The sequence below is a fragment of the Danio aesculapii genome, chromosome 17 (assembly GCF_903798145.1).
Source record: "Danio aesculapii chromosome 17, fDanAes4.1, whole genome shotgun sequence".
NCBI classification, from domain to species: domain Eukaryota; kingdom Metazoa; phylum Chordata; class Actinopteri; order Cypriniformes; family Danionidae; genus Danio; species Danio aesculapii.
The window spans coordinates 43,038,563-43,056,009 of record NC_079451.1 but is presented as its reverse complement, the minus strand read 5'-3'; the positions used below and the strand labels follow the sequence as shown (position 1 = coordinate 43,056,009).

Below are 17,447 nucleotides of genomic sequence, written 5' to 3'. Positions count from 1 at the left end.
GATAGATAGATAGATAGATAGATAGATAGATAGATATAGATAGATAGATAGATAGATAGATAGATAGATAGATAGATAGATAGATAGATAGATAGATAGATAGATAGATAGATAGATAGACAAACAGACGGATGGATGGATAAATAGATAGATAACCAGACGGATGGATCAGAAATCGACCAAACAGATTGACAGACAGACAGACGGACGGACATACGCACGGGCGAACGGACAGACAGACAGATTGACAGACAGACAGACGGATGGATGGATGGATGGATGGATGGATGGATAGATGGATAACCAGACGGATGGACAAGTAGATCGACCAGACAGATTGACAGATAGACAGACAGACAGACAGACGGACGGACAGACAGACAGATTGACAGACGGATGGATGGATGGGTAGATAGATAACCAGACAGATGGACAAGTAGATCGCCCAGACAGCTTAACAGACAGATTGACAGACAGACAGACAGACAGACAGACAGACCGACAAATGGATGGATAGATGGATGGATGGATGGATGGATGGATGGATGGATGGATGGATGGATGGATGGATGGATGGATGGATGGATGGATGGATGGATAGATAGATAGATAGACAGACAGGCAGATATAGATAGACAGACGGACGGAAAGATGGACAGATCGACAGACAGACATACAAATAGATACTATTGATTAAACAACAGAACAAATGAACAAAATATTGATCAATCAATCAACAGCTACTCTAGAGCAAGAGATAAAAACAAATGCTCAATCAATCATTTGATCAATAACAGAACGCTCGACCTATAGAAGAACAGAAACAGACCAACTAAAATGGCAAACATAAATATCTTTAATTGAGAAGCTCCATCAAATGAGGGTCATGTTGACGAGCAAAGCGAACACATGTCAGACATATCACATCGCTGGAGTGACACCCGGATGAAACGACCACAGCAGTCAACCGAGCCAAGAAAACCCATCCAAGAATTCTGCCACAGGATTTTATTTCAAAGTGGCCCCTTCCTCGATCTCACAAACAATGCTTCACATCAGGCCGCCATCTTTACATGTAATAATGTATTTCCGCTGTCATGTAGTGTCAAAAAACAAAACAAAAAAATAAATAAAACAAACACTTTCCAAGCAGACGATCTGCGGTGTGTGTTTGAATCAAAGGCTGCAATGGCAGAGTTCGAACCCGTCTGTTTGTGTCCATATGCGTAACAGGAATGAAAACTGTGGTAACTTCTATCCCGAAATTGACGTATGACAGAAATCCCAAAGTCCTCCTTCAAATGCTAGTGTAAAAGTGCTTTGTTTATCTGCATAGAGTTTACGTGTTCGCCAGATTAGAGTTCAATAAATAGATTCAGACTTGTAAAGTGCTTGTCTCTGGTTAATGCACTGCTGTGAGGCATTAACGTACAGCATAATAAAATATCTCTGTAAATACATCATAAAATATAGACTGAGCTGCTGCTGCTGATCATATAATAGATGTGATCATCTGAGTTTGGCAAAAAAACGCGCAGAGGGAGACAGGGGACGTACAAAAGCGACCAATCTAATTGGTAGATTTACTTTCTGCATACAGTTGAAGTCAGAATTATTTGCTCTCCTTGTGAATTTTTTCCAATATTTCCCAAATGATGTTTAACAGAGCAAGGAAACTTTCACAGTAATTCCTATAATATTTTTTCTTCTGGAGAAAATCTAATTGCATTTATTTTGGCCGGATTAAACTTTTTTTAAAACCCATTTTAAGGTCAATATTATTAGTTTTTTTACCGATTGTCTACAGAACAAACCATCACTACACAATGACTCGCCCAATTACCCTAACTTGCCTAATTACCATAGTTAAGCCTTTAAATGTCACTTTAAGCTGAATACTAGTAAATATCTAATCAAATATTATATACAGTTATCAGGGGCATCGCTAGCTGGTACGGGGCCTATGACAACATTTCGATGGTGACGCTAACGAAAATGAGGAGGGGGAGTTGGGGGTGGGTCGTTGAGAATGAAAGTGAAGAGCAGGGGTGGGGGGTTCTTGTGTGCGAAAGTGAAGAATGAGGGAGGAGTGGTGGGGGGATTGTCGCGGTTGAAAGTAAGTAGTTTTTTTGGGGAAGGGGTGGTGGTGGGTTTTTGTGGACGAATGTGAAGAGGAGGGTGTATGGGTTCTCACGGACGAAAGTGAAAGAGGGGGTTGGTGTTGGAGATTCTTGCATACGAAAGTGAATAGTCTTGGGTGTGGGTAGTGGGTCTTTGCGGTCAAAACTGAAAGGGGGGGTGGAGGGGTTCTCGTGGACAAATGTGAATAGGGTGGGTTTTGGGGGGTGTGTGTTCTCACGTACGAAAGTGAAGAGCGAGGAGGAATGGTGGGGGGGTTTGTCGTGCACGAAAGTGAATAGTCTTGGGGGTGGTGGTGGGTTGTTGCGGATAAAAGTGAAGCAAGGGGTTTGCGGTGGGTGGATTCCCGCGGACGAAAGTGGTGTTAATTCTAGTGTATGAACGTGAAGAGTGAGCGGTGAATGGTGGGGGGCTTGTCGCGGACAAAAATGAATAGTCTTGGGGGGGGGGTTTGTTTGGATATTGGGTTGGTTTGGGTCATTGCAGATGAAAGTGAAGAGCGGGAGTGTGTGGGTTCTCGCGGACGAAAGTGAATCGGGGAAAGGTGATTCTCACATACGAAAGTTAAGAGCGAGGGGGGAGTGGTGGGGGTTTGTCGCGGACGAAAGTGAATAGTCTTGGGGGGGGGTTTGGGTCATTGCAGATGAAAGTGAAGAGCGGGAGTGTGTGGGTTCTCGCGGACGAAAGTGAATCGGGGGAAGGTGATTCTCACATACGAAAGTTAAGAGCGAGGGGGGAGTGGTGGGGGTGGGGGTTTGTCGCGGACGAAAGTGAATAGTCTGGGGGGGGGGGGGGGGGGGTTGGGTCATTGCAGATGAAAGTGAAGAGCGGGGGTGTGTGGGTTCTCGCGGACGAAAGTGAATCGGGGGAAGGTGATTCTCACATACGAAAATGAAGAGCGAGGGGGGAGTGGTGGGGGTGGGGGGGTTGTCGCGGACGAAAGTGAATAGTCTTGGGGGGGGTTTGGGTCATTGCAGATGAAAGTGAAGAGCGGGGGTGTGTGGGTTCTCGCGGACGAAAGTGAATCGGGGGAAGTGGGGGTGATTCTCACGTACGAGGGGTGGTCGAGGGGTTGTCGTAAACGAAAGTGAAAAGCGAGGGTGTGTGGGGTGGGTGTGCTCTCAATGACAAAAGTGAGTTTGGGGTGGGGGGGGGGGGGGGGATTCTAGCGTAAAAATGTGAAGAGTGAGAGGGAGTGTTGGGGGGTCCTGACTCTCTGTGGTCAGTAAAAACCCCATGTCACTTCTTGTAAAGAGTACAGGTGTAACCCCGGTGTCCCAAATTCCCTCTCGGCCCTTTATCCATCATGGCCTCCCAATCATTCCCAACCACTGAATTGACTCTATCACTATCTCTCCACTCCCCCTATAGCTGGTGTTTAGAGAGCGCACTGGAGCCGTTGTCCTTTGGCTGCCAACACATCTACACACGAGACCCCCCCTCATGATTGTGAAGTCCTTTGGGCCTTTTACACGATAAATGGGCTATTTAAATACCCACATTACATTTTCCCCACGTAGTGACGCCAGATAAAATAAATCAGTTATTAGAAATGACTTATTAAAACTATTATGTTTAGAAATGTGCTGAAAAAAATCTTCTTTGCGTTAAACAGAAATTGGGGGAAAAATATACAGTAGGGCTAATAATTCTGACTGTATGCTAATGAGATCTCAATGTTTAAACGTAAAAACAAATCAAAAGAAAAGTAAAAGAAATAAAGAGAAACTATAGGCCTATTCCTCCAGGATGAAACGATAGAGACAGCTGCTGAGATGAAAGCGTGTGGAATCCAGATGGCACATGGCAGGTCCCTCTACAATGGTCTTCCCTCCAGCGATACCACCACACTTCCTCCCAGCTTCTCTGCCAGAGTCGAGCGGTCCTGAATGTCATCTAAACCGTTCACCTGCCATTCGTGTTTGATACCTGGAGGATGAAGCATGATTGCGTTAGATTTCACAATACATATTTATTTCCAGGTTATTTAGCCATCATTAAGTCTATTGATTTACTCAGGTAAATGTGTGTAAAGATATACAGTTGAAGTCAAAATTATTAGCCCTCCTGTGAATTTCCTTTTTCAAATATTTCCCAAATTATGCTTATCAGAGCAACTAAATTTTTCACAGTATTCCTATAATATTTTTTCTTCTGGTGAAAGTCTTATTTGTTTTATTTCAGACAGACAGACAGACAGACAGATAGATAAATAGACAGATAGATAGACAGATAGATAGATAGATAGATAGATAGATAGATAGATAGATAGATAGATAGATAGATAGATAGATAGATAGATAGATAGATAGATAGATAGACAGACAGACAGACAGACAGACAGACAGACAGACAGACAGATACATAGATAGACAGACAGACAGACAGACACATAAATAGACAGACAGACAGACAGACAGACACATAGATAGACAGACAGACAGACAGACAGACAGACATATAGACAGATACATAGATAGACAGACAGACAGACAGACACATAGACAGACAGACAGACAGACAGACAGACAGACAGACAGACACATAGACAGACAGACAGACAGAAACATAGATAGACAGACAGACACATAGATAGACAGACAGAGTGACAGACAGATACATAAATAGACAGACAGACAGACAGACAGATACATAGACAGACAGACAGACAGAAACTTAGATAGACAGACAGAGTGACAGACAGATACATAAATAGACAGACAGACAGACAGACAGACACATAGACAGACAGACAGACAGAAACATAGATAGACAGACAGAGAGACAGACAGACAGACAGAAACATAAATAGACAGACAGACAGACAGACAGACAGATACATAGATAGACAGACAGAGAGACAGACAGATACATAGATAGACAGACAGACAGACAGATACATAGATAGACAGACAGAGAGACAGATACACAGATAGACAGACAGATAGATTTTAAATTCTGCATTTTTTTTCTACATAATCATTCAGTCCCTCTTGGATTTTATGTGGACTATTTTTCAGATTTGTGCAGCCTAAACTCACTGATTTTGCTGCAAGTTTTCTTCAAATTTACAGCAATATTTGAATTTTTTTAGCGTCGATTTGCAGTAGAATACATACCACAGATAACAGTCTTTATTACATGTTTATTACTTTAGACCTCAAGAACCATTGGGTTTTGTAGCTTATAAAATAACACTTAATATTCAACATTTCAAATGTAACCAAACAGCAATAAAACTCATTAACTCAAGATAAAATGTAAACAAATCAATATATGCATTTGTGACGATAAAATCATGCAGTTTAAATCAAAATTTATCTACTTAAAAATATTTGGTGGTTGAATAATTTTCTTTCTGACAAACACAAGTGGTCAAACTATGTTGTTCATTTAATTGTAGCGATGGGAAGCCATGGGAACATGATGAGGCTACTACTTGAGTGATAATGTGAAGCACCTGTGTCGCGCATCGGCCTTGAGTCACACGGGAGAGCTCTAGATTATAAAAGGAGGAGAGACAGCAGTGGAAGACGAGAAACATCCAGGCCTGGTCCTCTCTCATCTTCCACTGCTGTCTTTCCTCCTTTTATTATCCAGAGCTCCTCTGTGAGACTCTGGGCCGGTGCGCGACACAGGTGCTTCACATTATCACTCAAGCATTGGTGTTCTGTCGAAGTGTCCTACCTTGTCTGATTGTCCTACCTCCCATTCAAAAAGTAGGTGGTGCTATTTTGATGATGCAATATGCTACCTATCAAATTTTGCTACCAGTGTAAATTTTAATGTGAAGTAGTGTGATATGAAGCTGTAATATCATCCTAACCTACCTAATCCCTAACATCAACCTCAGGACAATTCAAATACAGTGTTGGTAGCATAATCTGATGGGTGGGCTAAAATGTCAGGACACCGGCCTCATCCAATTCCCACGGCTCTCCGCCCCAGGTGTCAGAAGCTTAAAGTTGTGTAGCGCCATCTAACGTCAAGGAGTGATTTTGCATACTCCTCTGCTCGACGGCCAGTGAAAATTGCTTGGGTTTGAATTCCCGTCTCGAGAAACGCTGACGATAAACGCAAACGAAAAGCGTGCCCGTGTGTACGAGCCTTTACATAGCGCTACACAACTTTAAGCTTCTGACACCTGCTCGTAACAGAGACAGGAAGTTGAAACGCTTGTTGTTAAAGTTACTGGCGATTCGAAGCACAGATGGTTCAAGTAGCAGCTTCAGCTCTAGTGATGAAGAAATGATTATTGTTCATCAGTGCAATCAACAGCTCCACGTTCATATCGCCTCTGGGCATCTTCTTCAATGTGCGCTCGCATTGACAGTTTTCCACTTGAGCGCCTCCAAGTGCTGTTTACTGTAACTTCAGCAGCTCCGTGCACGTGAACAAACGTGCCAATCTGATTGGTGAAGAAGGTTTTAACGCGGCCCGTCAAAACAAAAAAACTAGCATGAGGCGTTTCTTAAAAAATGACGCTTTTGCGCCTGGTGTTTTGCAAGTATGTGTACACAATCACACTGACCCCCTTTATAGTCACGAGGCTTCAAACGTTGACGGAAAACGCGAGCAAAAAGCGTCCCGGTGTGAACGGGCCTTAAGTATTGGATTTACAATGTTTTTTGTTTAGTTTTACTGACATCATTGTGGGTATAACTAATACATACACAGTAGCACAGTAGGCTAATGCTAAATCCGCACTGATTGGAAATCATGCAGCATTCCAGAAACAGTTGGGAATTTCAGCAGTGAAATGTCCCACCTCCAACCTCAACGCATTATTCTAGCAGCATTCTAGATCTAGACGTTACTTCCATGTAGAAAGCAAAAAAATCCTAATCCCTAATCTAAAATTTAAGATGTTTTCTTTAAAAATCAATGATCTTCACACCCTGATTGATATACGATATGAAGTGGGTCTCAGACTGTACCAGTAGCACTGCATTTAATTCCATTTTCCCCGCCATGTCTTTAAAATATCAACATTTATTTTACCACAGTATTTTCAATGTAGTTTCTGAGTTTGCATTTAAACAGCTTTTCATCCCATGCGTTTTTTTATGAACCATACAAACAATACAGAATAATACAATAATTATAAAGACCTATAAAATGTCTTGTGAGGTTGCAACATGAGTATTTAATAGTGAATATGACAGTACTCACCTGTAAACTTCTTCTTAATGGCATCTTTTGAGCTGGCATAAATCATCTTGCTTTTTAATGGCGCACCTTCAGGGGCCCTATAATTAAAAACAGACAATGTTAGTATGTTCACTTCTAAATGAAACAAAAAATCCAAACAAAGTCGCAGGTTATTATCATTATTAATAGAAGCCTTTATATTGATGAAAATTATTCTGATATACTTTAAAAAATGAGTTATTAAGCGGGTGGTATAGAGTGTATTTGTTTATATGGCTTGGTTGTGTTTATAAGATGCACAGCAATGTGTGCTCAAGCTTCATTTGTAGAAAATCACGTTATTTTTTCATATATCTTTCATTATATACAGCTACTCAGCTAACATGAAAATGATTGTCATATTTCCTAGTTCCTCTGAAAGGACCGCTCTCAAGAGGCTCTGATTGGCCAGCTAACATAATGTGCTGTGATTCGTGGGTCGACTCCACGTCACACTACGTCACCAAAAGAAGCATCACACGCCTTCAAGCACATCAACTACAGTTTAAAATATGATATCAGGGTGGAGCACACCTTTAAATATGAAATGATTGTCAATCAGTGCTTGATGCAAAATGAGAGGAAAAATCACCCCAGTTTTTTGAATATCAATCTTTTATTAAATGTACAGTTGAAATCAGAATTATTATCCTGCCATTAATTTTTCTTCTTTTTTTAAATATTTCCCAAATGATTTTTAACAGAACAAGGAAATTTTCACAGTATGTCTGATACTATTTTCTCTTCTGGAGAAAGTCTTATTTATTTTATTTCTGCTAGAATAAAAGCCGTTTTTTATTTTTTTAAGGTCAAAATTATTAGCCCCTTTAAGCTATTTTTTTTCTCTATATTCTACAGAACAAACCATCATTATACAATAACTTGCCTAATTACCCTAACCTGCCTAGTTACCCTAATTAACCTAGTTAAGCCTTTAAATGTCACTTGAAGCGGTTTAGAAGTGTCTTGAAAAATATCTAGTCAAATATTATTTACTGTCATCATGGCAAAGATCAAATAAATCAGTTATTAGATATGCGTTAATAAAACTATTATGTTTAGAAATGTGCTGAAAAATCTCTCTGTAAAACAGAAATTGGGGAAAAAAATAAAAAGGGGGGCGAATAATTCTGACTTCAACTGTATATGTTGCTATAAGGAAAACAAAACAAATAATTAAAATTGAAAATAAATAAGTGTACTTTTCTAAATAAATGAAGAAATTAATTGATGGATACAAGCTAAAATAAAAATAATGTAATGCAAAAACAAAGGCCTAAGTTAAAAACATGAATGGGTAAATAAATGTATGTATAATGCATTAATATGCACAGTTGAAGTCAGACTTATCAGCCCTTCTGAATTATTAGCCCCCTGTATATTTTCCCCCAATTACTGTTTAACAGATAGAAGATTTTTCAACACATTTCTAAATATAATACTTTTAATATCTCATTTCTAATAACTGTTTCTTTTTTATCTTTGCCATGATGACAGTACATGATTTACTAGATATTTTTCAAGACACTTCTATACAGCTTAAAGTGACATTTAAAGGCTTAACTAGGTTATTTAGGTACGGAGACCCAGAAGGGACGTGATGGTGGGGAAAAAATAGCTGGAAGAAAAAAAACAGTCATAGGAAAACATATTTGAAAAAATTTGTGTTCCCTCGCAAAACTGTTTTTCCACAAACACTTCCTGTTCACTTCATACATGCCAACCCTCCCGTTTTTGCCCGGATTCTCCTGTATTATACCATCCTATCCCACTATCATCCAATCATCAAGTATTTCCCATATTTCTGATATATTTTTAATCTTGAAAGCAAGCTGAAATGAATACAAAAATGTCTGCATTCACTTTCTTTCCACGCTCCGTATGATAAACTGATCCCAGATCAGCTTCTGTACACGCCATTTAAAGTGACACCTCTGTTATCAAGCAAGAGCAGCAAATGAATCTCTCGTTTTGTTAGTTTGATAACAGAGGTGTCGCTTTAAGAATGCACAGATCTATAATAAAGGCATTCCATTACTTTAGTAACTGTTTATGCTCATTTAAGAGAAAATTAGCTGTTTAAAATAAAACATGCAGGACGGACATGTCTACATATTAAGTGTATTTGTCTGTTTGAACACACACCTGAATCCCAAAGTGTCCTGCACTTTAGCTCCTCTTTAATGATGTGTACAGATCTGGGATCAGTTTATCATATGGATCGCGTTCGTCAGTCAGCGCTCATACATGCATTCACTGATTCAGAGGTTGCATATGAAGGGCGATGATCGACGCACAGCTTTTATGGAAAGAAAGTGAAAGCAGACATTTTTATATTCATTTCAGCGTGCCTTTAAAATTAAAAATATATCAGAAATATGGGAAAATATTTAATGATCGGGTGATAACGGGATAGTGGGATAGAACGGTATAAAACGGGAGAATGCTGGCAAATATGGCCCACCATCACGTCCCTTCCGGGTCTCCGCAATTAGGCAAGTTAGAGTAATTAGTTTTAATTAATTAATAGGGCAATTAATAATATTGACCTTAAAATAATTTTTCAAAATATTAAACATTTCATTCTGGCCAAAATAAAACAAATAAGTTTTTCTCCAGAGGAAAAAATATAATAGGAAATACTGTGAAAAATGCCTTGCTCTGTTAAATATCATTTGGGAAATATCTGAAAAAGAAAATTCACAGGAGGGCAAAATCATTCTGACTTCAACTGCACATGCTTTTACAACTACAGTAACCGACCCATTACATACCAAAATATAAATACCAAGTCTTCTTTCTTGGATTCTTTGGTTTCATAAGTGGCATCATATAAGCCGTATCTGCAGTCATTGAGAGGAAGGAGCTTCACGAAGCAGGCGTAGGGATCGTCAACACTGTCTCCAATGTCTCCAACTAAAATCTGCCTGCCCTCCTCCACGATGATCTTCTTCTTGTCGTCACTAAGGCAGAACAACACTGCCTTTTTGCGCTTTTTCACCTCATCTGAAGACGAGGATTTCCGGACCTTCATATCATTGAAGACTTTAATGACTTCATCACTGACTGTGACACCAGAGGCCTGCGATTGAGAAAAAGACGATTGCAGGTTTACAAGCAATATGGTGATTGTTTTCAGGTTTAAAGTCTATTCACATCCTGATAGCAATCATTAAATGAAGTGGCCCAAATGTATTTATATGTATTTTAATATTCTGTGGAAGGTGTAGGACCAAGAAAAGTTCATCCAGTCAAAACATTTGGTCTAAACATTACTATAGGCCAGGGGTGCCCAAATTCAGTCCCGGAGGGCCGGTGTCCAACTTGCCTGAACACACCTACACGGATGTTTTTAGAAAGCCTAGTATGAGCTTGATTAGCTAAACTTTGCAGGACACTGGCCCTCCAGGACCGTGTTTGGGCACCCCTGCTGTAGGCTGTCCAAACTGCTTGCTCAGAAAGAACATCAACAACATACCTTCTTTTTTAAGTCTGGTATTGTAATTATTAACTGTATTATCCGCTTGTTAAGTGCGACGTCACGCAAAGCGGCTTCCGGGTCCAAGGACTCTATCAAACTGTATGGGGAGACTCAACAAATGGTAATGATAAGCGTTTACAAAGCGATATAATACTTTTGAAAATCACGATCGCAATATATAGACGAATTACCATGTTTGTAAACATTCAGGATGCACGCTCAGCGAGGTTGCAGAAAAAAAACGGGAGCGCTAGCATTTACAGCGAGGGAATGACATCCGATGCGGTACTGAGTTTGTTGTTGTCTTAGAAACAAGTTATATTGATTAGATATTGTATATATTATTTACATAAGGCTTTCAGTGTATTGTAACAGCTTGTCACCCAGTGATAAGCACAGTGATTTGGCAAAATTAATGTTAAAATCAGCTGCGCTCATCTGATAGATCCATTTGCGATATCACCCTCCCAATGGATATTGTTTAAGACGAAATGGCCTAGCATCCAGCCCCAAATATACAACTCTCACTGAAACTCCAAGTGATTTTAAAAGAGAGAATTTAAAGGCCTACAAGTCTTTAATATGATTTGCTTATCCCCCAATGATGATTGGGTTTAGGGGTGGGGTTTGGTGCCACACCTCCTTTTTATATTTGTACATTTTCGTATGACTGAATTCGTACGAAGTAGCCACTAAATCGATCAAACGTAAAATAGTTATGCTACCTCGTGAAATCAGGCTGGATATTCATTCTTATTTACTTTTTATAAGACTAAATGTTGCTTTCTTAATAAAAATAATAATTAAATAAAAAAACATGTCTACCAAAAAACAATATAAGCTTTGTCCCTAGTGGCACACTGTACACTTAATGCACTTACACACTTAACAGCATGGTATATGAATGTAGTGTCGTCCCAGATGGAACAATAACGTTTTTTTAAAAAGCGAAAATTCTAACCGTTTCCTCGATGAAAATAAACGACCAAATTACCAAATAATACCTGCCATGAGCATAACCGCATTCACCATCGAGAGGCTGTATAATCACTCTCGTAGGAGAATTTTGCTTTTACACTCCAAAATAAATAAAGTCAGCTAATGTCAGTGCCTGAAAGCTTAAATAGGGTTAAATAAGTGCATCATTCGGGTATTTAAAGTGCACCTGTTCTTTTAAAAGTTTTCAGTGTGAATGCTCTACTTACACTATTTATACTCCAAAATGGCGTAGAATAGTGCATAAGTATGCGATTTACCTATAGATATTAGCTAGACATAATTAACTTAATCATATTGTACTTAATAGTTAAAGATTAATAAACAATAAATAAATTATTTAAAATATTAAATATAAATATATATACTTTTTTTAATTAAGTAACACAATTTTAAGCACAAGATAAAGTTGCCAATAGTGTAAGAAAAAAAATCTGAAATTAGATCTTAGGTTTAAATAATAAACATATCTTATTAATTAGACACTAAAACCAATTCTTGATTTAAGAATGTTTAGAAAAGATTTAGAAAATAAAACATAAATGCTGAGAAATTCATATTTTTCAGTGTGCCACTTGTTTTGTGTCTTTAGCAGTCCTATATATAGTCCTGCCAAGCAGATATCAACTAGTACTTGACAAAAAACCTATTTAACTCAAATTTATTCAATGAATGAAAGCAGCATGTTTTCTCTACTTTTTACAATAATTTTTTTTGTATTAACAACTTCATAATAAAAAAAAACAATAGCCACTAAATCCTATAAATATACGTGCTAAAACAATTTAGCAAGTTAGAGAAGTACTGAATAGATATATCTAATTCTTAAGCATTAATTTATCTGTTCAATATTTAATAAACACACACTGTAAACTACTACAAGTATCAAAAGTACTAGTAAGTGTGTAGTAGTTAATGAGCAAACTCACGGCGCATGCGCACAAACCTGCAATGAGCAGCTGGTGCGGAGCTCCGAGTCTCTCTCACACACACTATGCCCACTAAATCCTATTGAATCACGAATAAGTAGCCTAATTCACTCCCCAGGACACACAACAGTCATTTCACAGCATGAAACAGCCCATTTCGATCTGATTACACGCGTTTGTGTCCATCAATTTACTCACATTTATTTCTCCAGTGCCTGTGAGGAAAAGTTGGAGAGACGCGCGCTCACAGTGATTAAAGCACCGGCTAAAATTAGCTTAACATGGCCGCCTCGGGACACAGGCCTGAGATATAAAGATTTATAATAAAAATAAAACTGATTTCACTGACCACGAAATAGACTTATGGTCAAATAACGCGGTGTTTTTCTTCAGCCTGAGCGCGTATAATGAAGATTCCCGCTATAGCGCCACAGCGCCGCATTACAGATCCTGCCTGGAGCTCAAAACGTGACAGTTGCCGATCAAAAGTTTGACAGAAAGAGTTTCAAAATAGCGCGACGACGTCTGATATGAATTAAAAATTAAATGTGTGAGGGAAAAGACTGGCTTACCATGCTGTCCGATGCGATGAATCAATGAACCGTTATTTTCTTGGTACTTCTATCTGGGAATGTGAACAGCCGAGACGGTGAGAGAGAGAGGGAGGAGAGAAAGAGAGAGAGACGCACGCACACATGCACGCGCACGCACTTACACACCGAATTCTAGATTGTGATAAATTAATTTAGATTGTTAAATATTCTGTTTACTATTATTGTTTTGTTATTTTTATTTAGTTGTTGTTGTTATTATTACTTTTTAACACTACTATGTAATTTGTTTCAATATGTTCTATTCAGTGTAAACATTACTCATGATTTGGCGATACATGTGTAACATTTGTCGCCCCATTAAATTAGGTTTCAACTGAATTTAATTGTGTTTGTGTGTCTGTGTGTGTGTGAGAGAGAGAGAGAGAGAGAGAGAGAGAGAGAGAGAGAGAGAGAGAGAGAGAGAGAGAGAGAGAGAGAGAGAACGGCACAGCCGCAGTAAAGGGTTGACGGGGCATAAATGCACTGTCATTCACTGTGTTTAAGGCAGTTGGCAAGGAAAATGGATTTAAAAAATGTGATACAGATAACAATTGATCGTGTATTATTATTCAGCCCTTTGTAAAAAAATCAATTTGTTTTATTAAACTTCTATGGTACTGCAACTTATTTTAATGTTATTTAACTTTTGTACTTTTTGCATAAATTATTTGTATGCAGCAGTAGTTAATCAGTGTTGGGGAACCGCGAGTTGGGTAATAAAATTACCTTTCTAACGAGTAAAGACATTACTTAAATTAAGTAATAATATTTGAGTTAATAAAAATGTAATGAGAGTTACTTTTAGTTTAATTAGAATTTAAAAATGAAGAAAGGAAGGAAAGAATGAAAAGGGGATTATCTCAATAAGACAAAAAGTGCAGAAGTAGCAAACTTAAAAATTAGATCAAGATGTAGGCCTATTTGTTTTGGTTCTTCTGTGATTCTGCCTGGTAACATAAATGAAGGTCTAGGACAAGGCCTAATCTTTGTAACAACTATTTATTTGTTGGACATCTATTGTCAACCAGATGCATTCAATGGTACTCATAAGACATAGTAGGCTACTACTACAGGTCAAGTGAACACAATTCAGGTGTTTAGCAAGAGAACTTTTATTGTGTTTGATTTACAAACTCAATTCATTTGACATGACTTTTAAGAAAACTACAATTAAAAAATTATATTGGCTAGTAGGAATGACTGTCTAACCCGCCACTACTGAAATAATACAGCATTTGAGGAGTGTTACTGTCAAGCCCTATTTAATACACTCATCGGCCACTTTATAAAAGGTACATCTTACTAGTACCCGGTTGGACCCTCTTTTGCTCTCAGAACTGCCTTAATCCTTCGTGACATAGATTCAACAAGGTACTGGAAATATTCCTCAGAGATTTTGGTCCATACTGACATGATAGCTTCACACAGTTGCTGCAGATTTGTCGGCTGCACATCCATGATGTGAATCTCGCATTCCACCACATCCCAAAGCTGCTCCATTGGATTGAGTTCTGGTGACTGTGACCAGGCAACGTTTTTCCAATCTTCTATTGTCTAATTTTGGTGAGCCTGTGTGAATTGTAGCCTCAGTTTCCTGTTCTTAGCTGACAGAAGTGGCACCCGGTGTGGTCTTCTGCTGCTGTAGCCCATCTGCCTCAAGGTTCGAAATGTGCGTTCAGAGATGCTCTGGCCATTCTCCTTTGACATCAAAAAGGCATTTGCGCCCACAGAACAGCCACTCACTGGATATTTTCTCTTTTTCAGACCATTCTCTGTAAACCCTCAAGATGGTTGTGCGTGAAAATCCCAGTAGATCAGCAGTTTCTGAAATACTCAGACCAGCCTGTCTGGCACCAACAACCATTCCACATTCAAAGTCACTTACATCACCTTTCTTCCCCATTCTGATGCTCAGTTTGACCTGCAGCAGATCGTCTTGACCATGTCTACATGACTAAATGAGTTGCTGCCATGTGATTGGCGGATTAGAAATTTGCATTAACGAGCAGTTGGACAGGTGTATCTAATAAAGTGTATAAAGAGGCGTGCTGTGAAAACAGTGATCAGCGAAACGTCTCCACTAGTGTTGTGCACAACTCAAAAATGATCCCACGTGATCAAGCCAAATATTAACAAAATTTATTTTACATCTGGAAAAAAGAATTACACAGCAGGTAAAATGACTCTTAAGACCCATGAGGGAAAAACAAACTGATTCGTTCAGCTTTCTGAAGTACAGAGAAAAGGAAAAAAAGACAAACACAACCTATAAAGACAGTCTTATAAATAAAGCAAGCAAATTATACCCAAATCTAAATAAATAACCAAAAGCTGAGAAGGAAAACAATGAAACGAGATGGTCTGGTTCCTATGTAGTGTTTATGCAAGCTATAGGGACCCGACAGAAGGAACTTTAATCTTTACAACTATTCACAACTACAAAACCAATTCTATTTGCTCCTGTTGAGTTGCAAGACTTAATTTGTCACTCGGGTGTGTAAAAATCTATACAAAATAGTAGTCTAGAAATGCAGTCAAGGTATAAACACAAAAAAAATGCACCATTTTTAAATTTCAGACAAAAAAAAAACAAACCAAACGTACAAATGCTTTTTGTCCTGAGTTACTGTGAACGCAAAAACTTCTCAGAAAACAGTGCAAATATTTTTTTTTCTTCACAGCATAGTTGTACCTTTCTGCTGCTTTAAAAGACTTATCCATAGGATTAAAGGCCAATTTATACTCCCGTCACTGGCTGTGAAGATAAATGTCGCTTGAAATCAGTCAAGAGTGCATTTTGCAAATACATTTTCCTGTGAACAAGAGCTATGCAGAATTTTATCGAGTCACACACCACACTGGAATGTTCATGAACATTCCTCAAATGCCACGGAGCAAAATAATTAGAGAGCAGATTATGAACTGGCCTTCAAGTCTTGGCCAATCTGAGGATTTGTGGGGAAGACGGGCTTGTTTACATCCGGGGTCGTTTCTGTGGAGGGGTCATGCGGTCAGCCAGGCCGAGTCTCTGAAGCTCTGAATGGAAGAAAGCCTGGAGCCTGAGACCGGCCTTTGCTTCATTGGTGTTGTGCGGGTTGTACTCCAGACAGTTGGAAAACATGAGCTCTACATCCTCAATATACTCCGCTAAAAGATTCAAAACAACAGGAAATTACAATTGGCTGTGAACTTGTGCAACTCTTTCTAGCCAGTAAGGTAATTTATACTAAATGACATTGAGTGTTGACCTTTTTTTGTACTCAAGTGGATATTTCCATTTTAATAGTTATTTTGTGTACGGGTAAAAAACAAAAACAAGCTTCATTATTCAGAACTACTGACAGCGTTCATTCATATTTTAATACTAAAATTCCAAGACTTTTCCATGATTTTTCCGAAACCTTCAAGTAAATTTTCATGACCTAATGTTTCATGCAACGTCTATATATGCCTGGTAAAAGAAAAACAAAGCATCTTTAAATTTATTACAGCATATTGTAAAAAAATCTATTTAGTTTCAATTTATATTTATATCCATGTAAAATGGATTTAGATCATGCTTACACCGCACTAATTATGTGACAGAATGTGATTGGCCAAGGACAGAATAGAAGTGAAGACAACTAACCCATGGTTTCCGCTACATTCATTCTTCCATGGCCATGCACCACACCACAATTCATCCCGCCACGGCTATATTACAGCTTCTCATTCAAAACATTCAGCCGTTTTTTTTTTTTTTTTTTTTTTTTTTTTAAATAGCAGGTTATAATCGCACCAAAACGTATTAAAAGGTAAGTGAATTATAACAGCGCAAACTTTTCTGTAATTGTAGTAGTGCTGTGCGTTATTTGTTTAACCCTTTAAGGTGACATGCTGACTGACAGGTGCGCAATGCGTGAGGCTAGCAAACACAATGTAGCTTTCAGTTAGGATGAACAGTTTCCATAATTATACTTTATAGATAAAGGTCTGTGGTTCTGCACACAATGACTTTATCTTGCTGGAGTTTATAACTGTTTCACTTTACTTCAGGACGCATTAATGCCGCTCTGCAGGTCTACTGGAGACATTCATAAATATTCCTAGCCAATCTAATAAATGTTGGAGACATACTCA

The 17,447-nt window shown here is 38.6% G+C and overlaps 2 protein-coding genes across 3 annotated transcripts in view; both read right to left on the bottom strand.

Annotated features, from left to right (window-relative positions):
- Positions 1–838: 838 nt before the first annotated feature.
- Positions 839–13,416, bottom strand: cfl2 (cofilin 2 (muscle)). The gene is made up of 4 exons (XM_056476991.1): positions 13,308–13,416; positions 10,104–10,411; positions 7,312–7,388; positions 839–4,068 (listed from the first exon to the last, which is right to left on the bottom strand). The coding sequence occupies exons 1-4, from the start codon at positions 13,308–13,310 to the stop codon at positions 3,956–3,958; spliced, it is 501 nt and encodes a 166-aa protein (XP_056332966.1). The 5' UTR covers positions 13,311–13,416; the 3' UTR covers positions 839–3,955.
- A 2,029-nt stretch (positions 13,417–15,445) lies between these two features.
- baz1a (bromodomain adjacent to zinc finger domain, 1A) overlaps positions 15,446–17,447 on the bottom strand; it is a 30,583-nt gene continuing 28,581 nt past the window's right edge. For both annotated transcript variants that reach the window (XM_056476701.1, XM_056476702.1), the window contains exon 28: positions 15,446–16,475. In XM_056476701.1, coding sequence (XP_056332676.1) covers positions 16,303–16,475 — 173 coding nt within the window. In that variant the 3' untranslated portion in view covers positions 15,446–16,302. The remainder of the gene's footprint in view (positions 16,476–17,447) is intronic.

Coding starts and splice junctions, on each gene's coding strand:
- cfl2 (XM_056476991.1), bottom strand. Junction 7,389..10,103: donor GACTTGGTATTTATATTTTG/GTATGTAATGGG, acceptor TTTTAATTATAG/GGCCCCTGAAGGTGCGCCAT. Junction 4,069..7,311: donor CATTAAGAAGAAGTTTACAG/GTGAGTACTGTC, acceptor TTCATCCTCCAG/GTATCAAACACGAATGGCAG.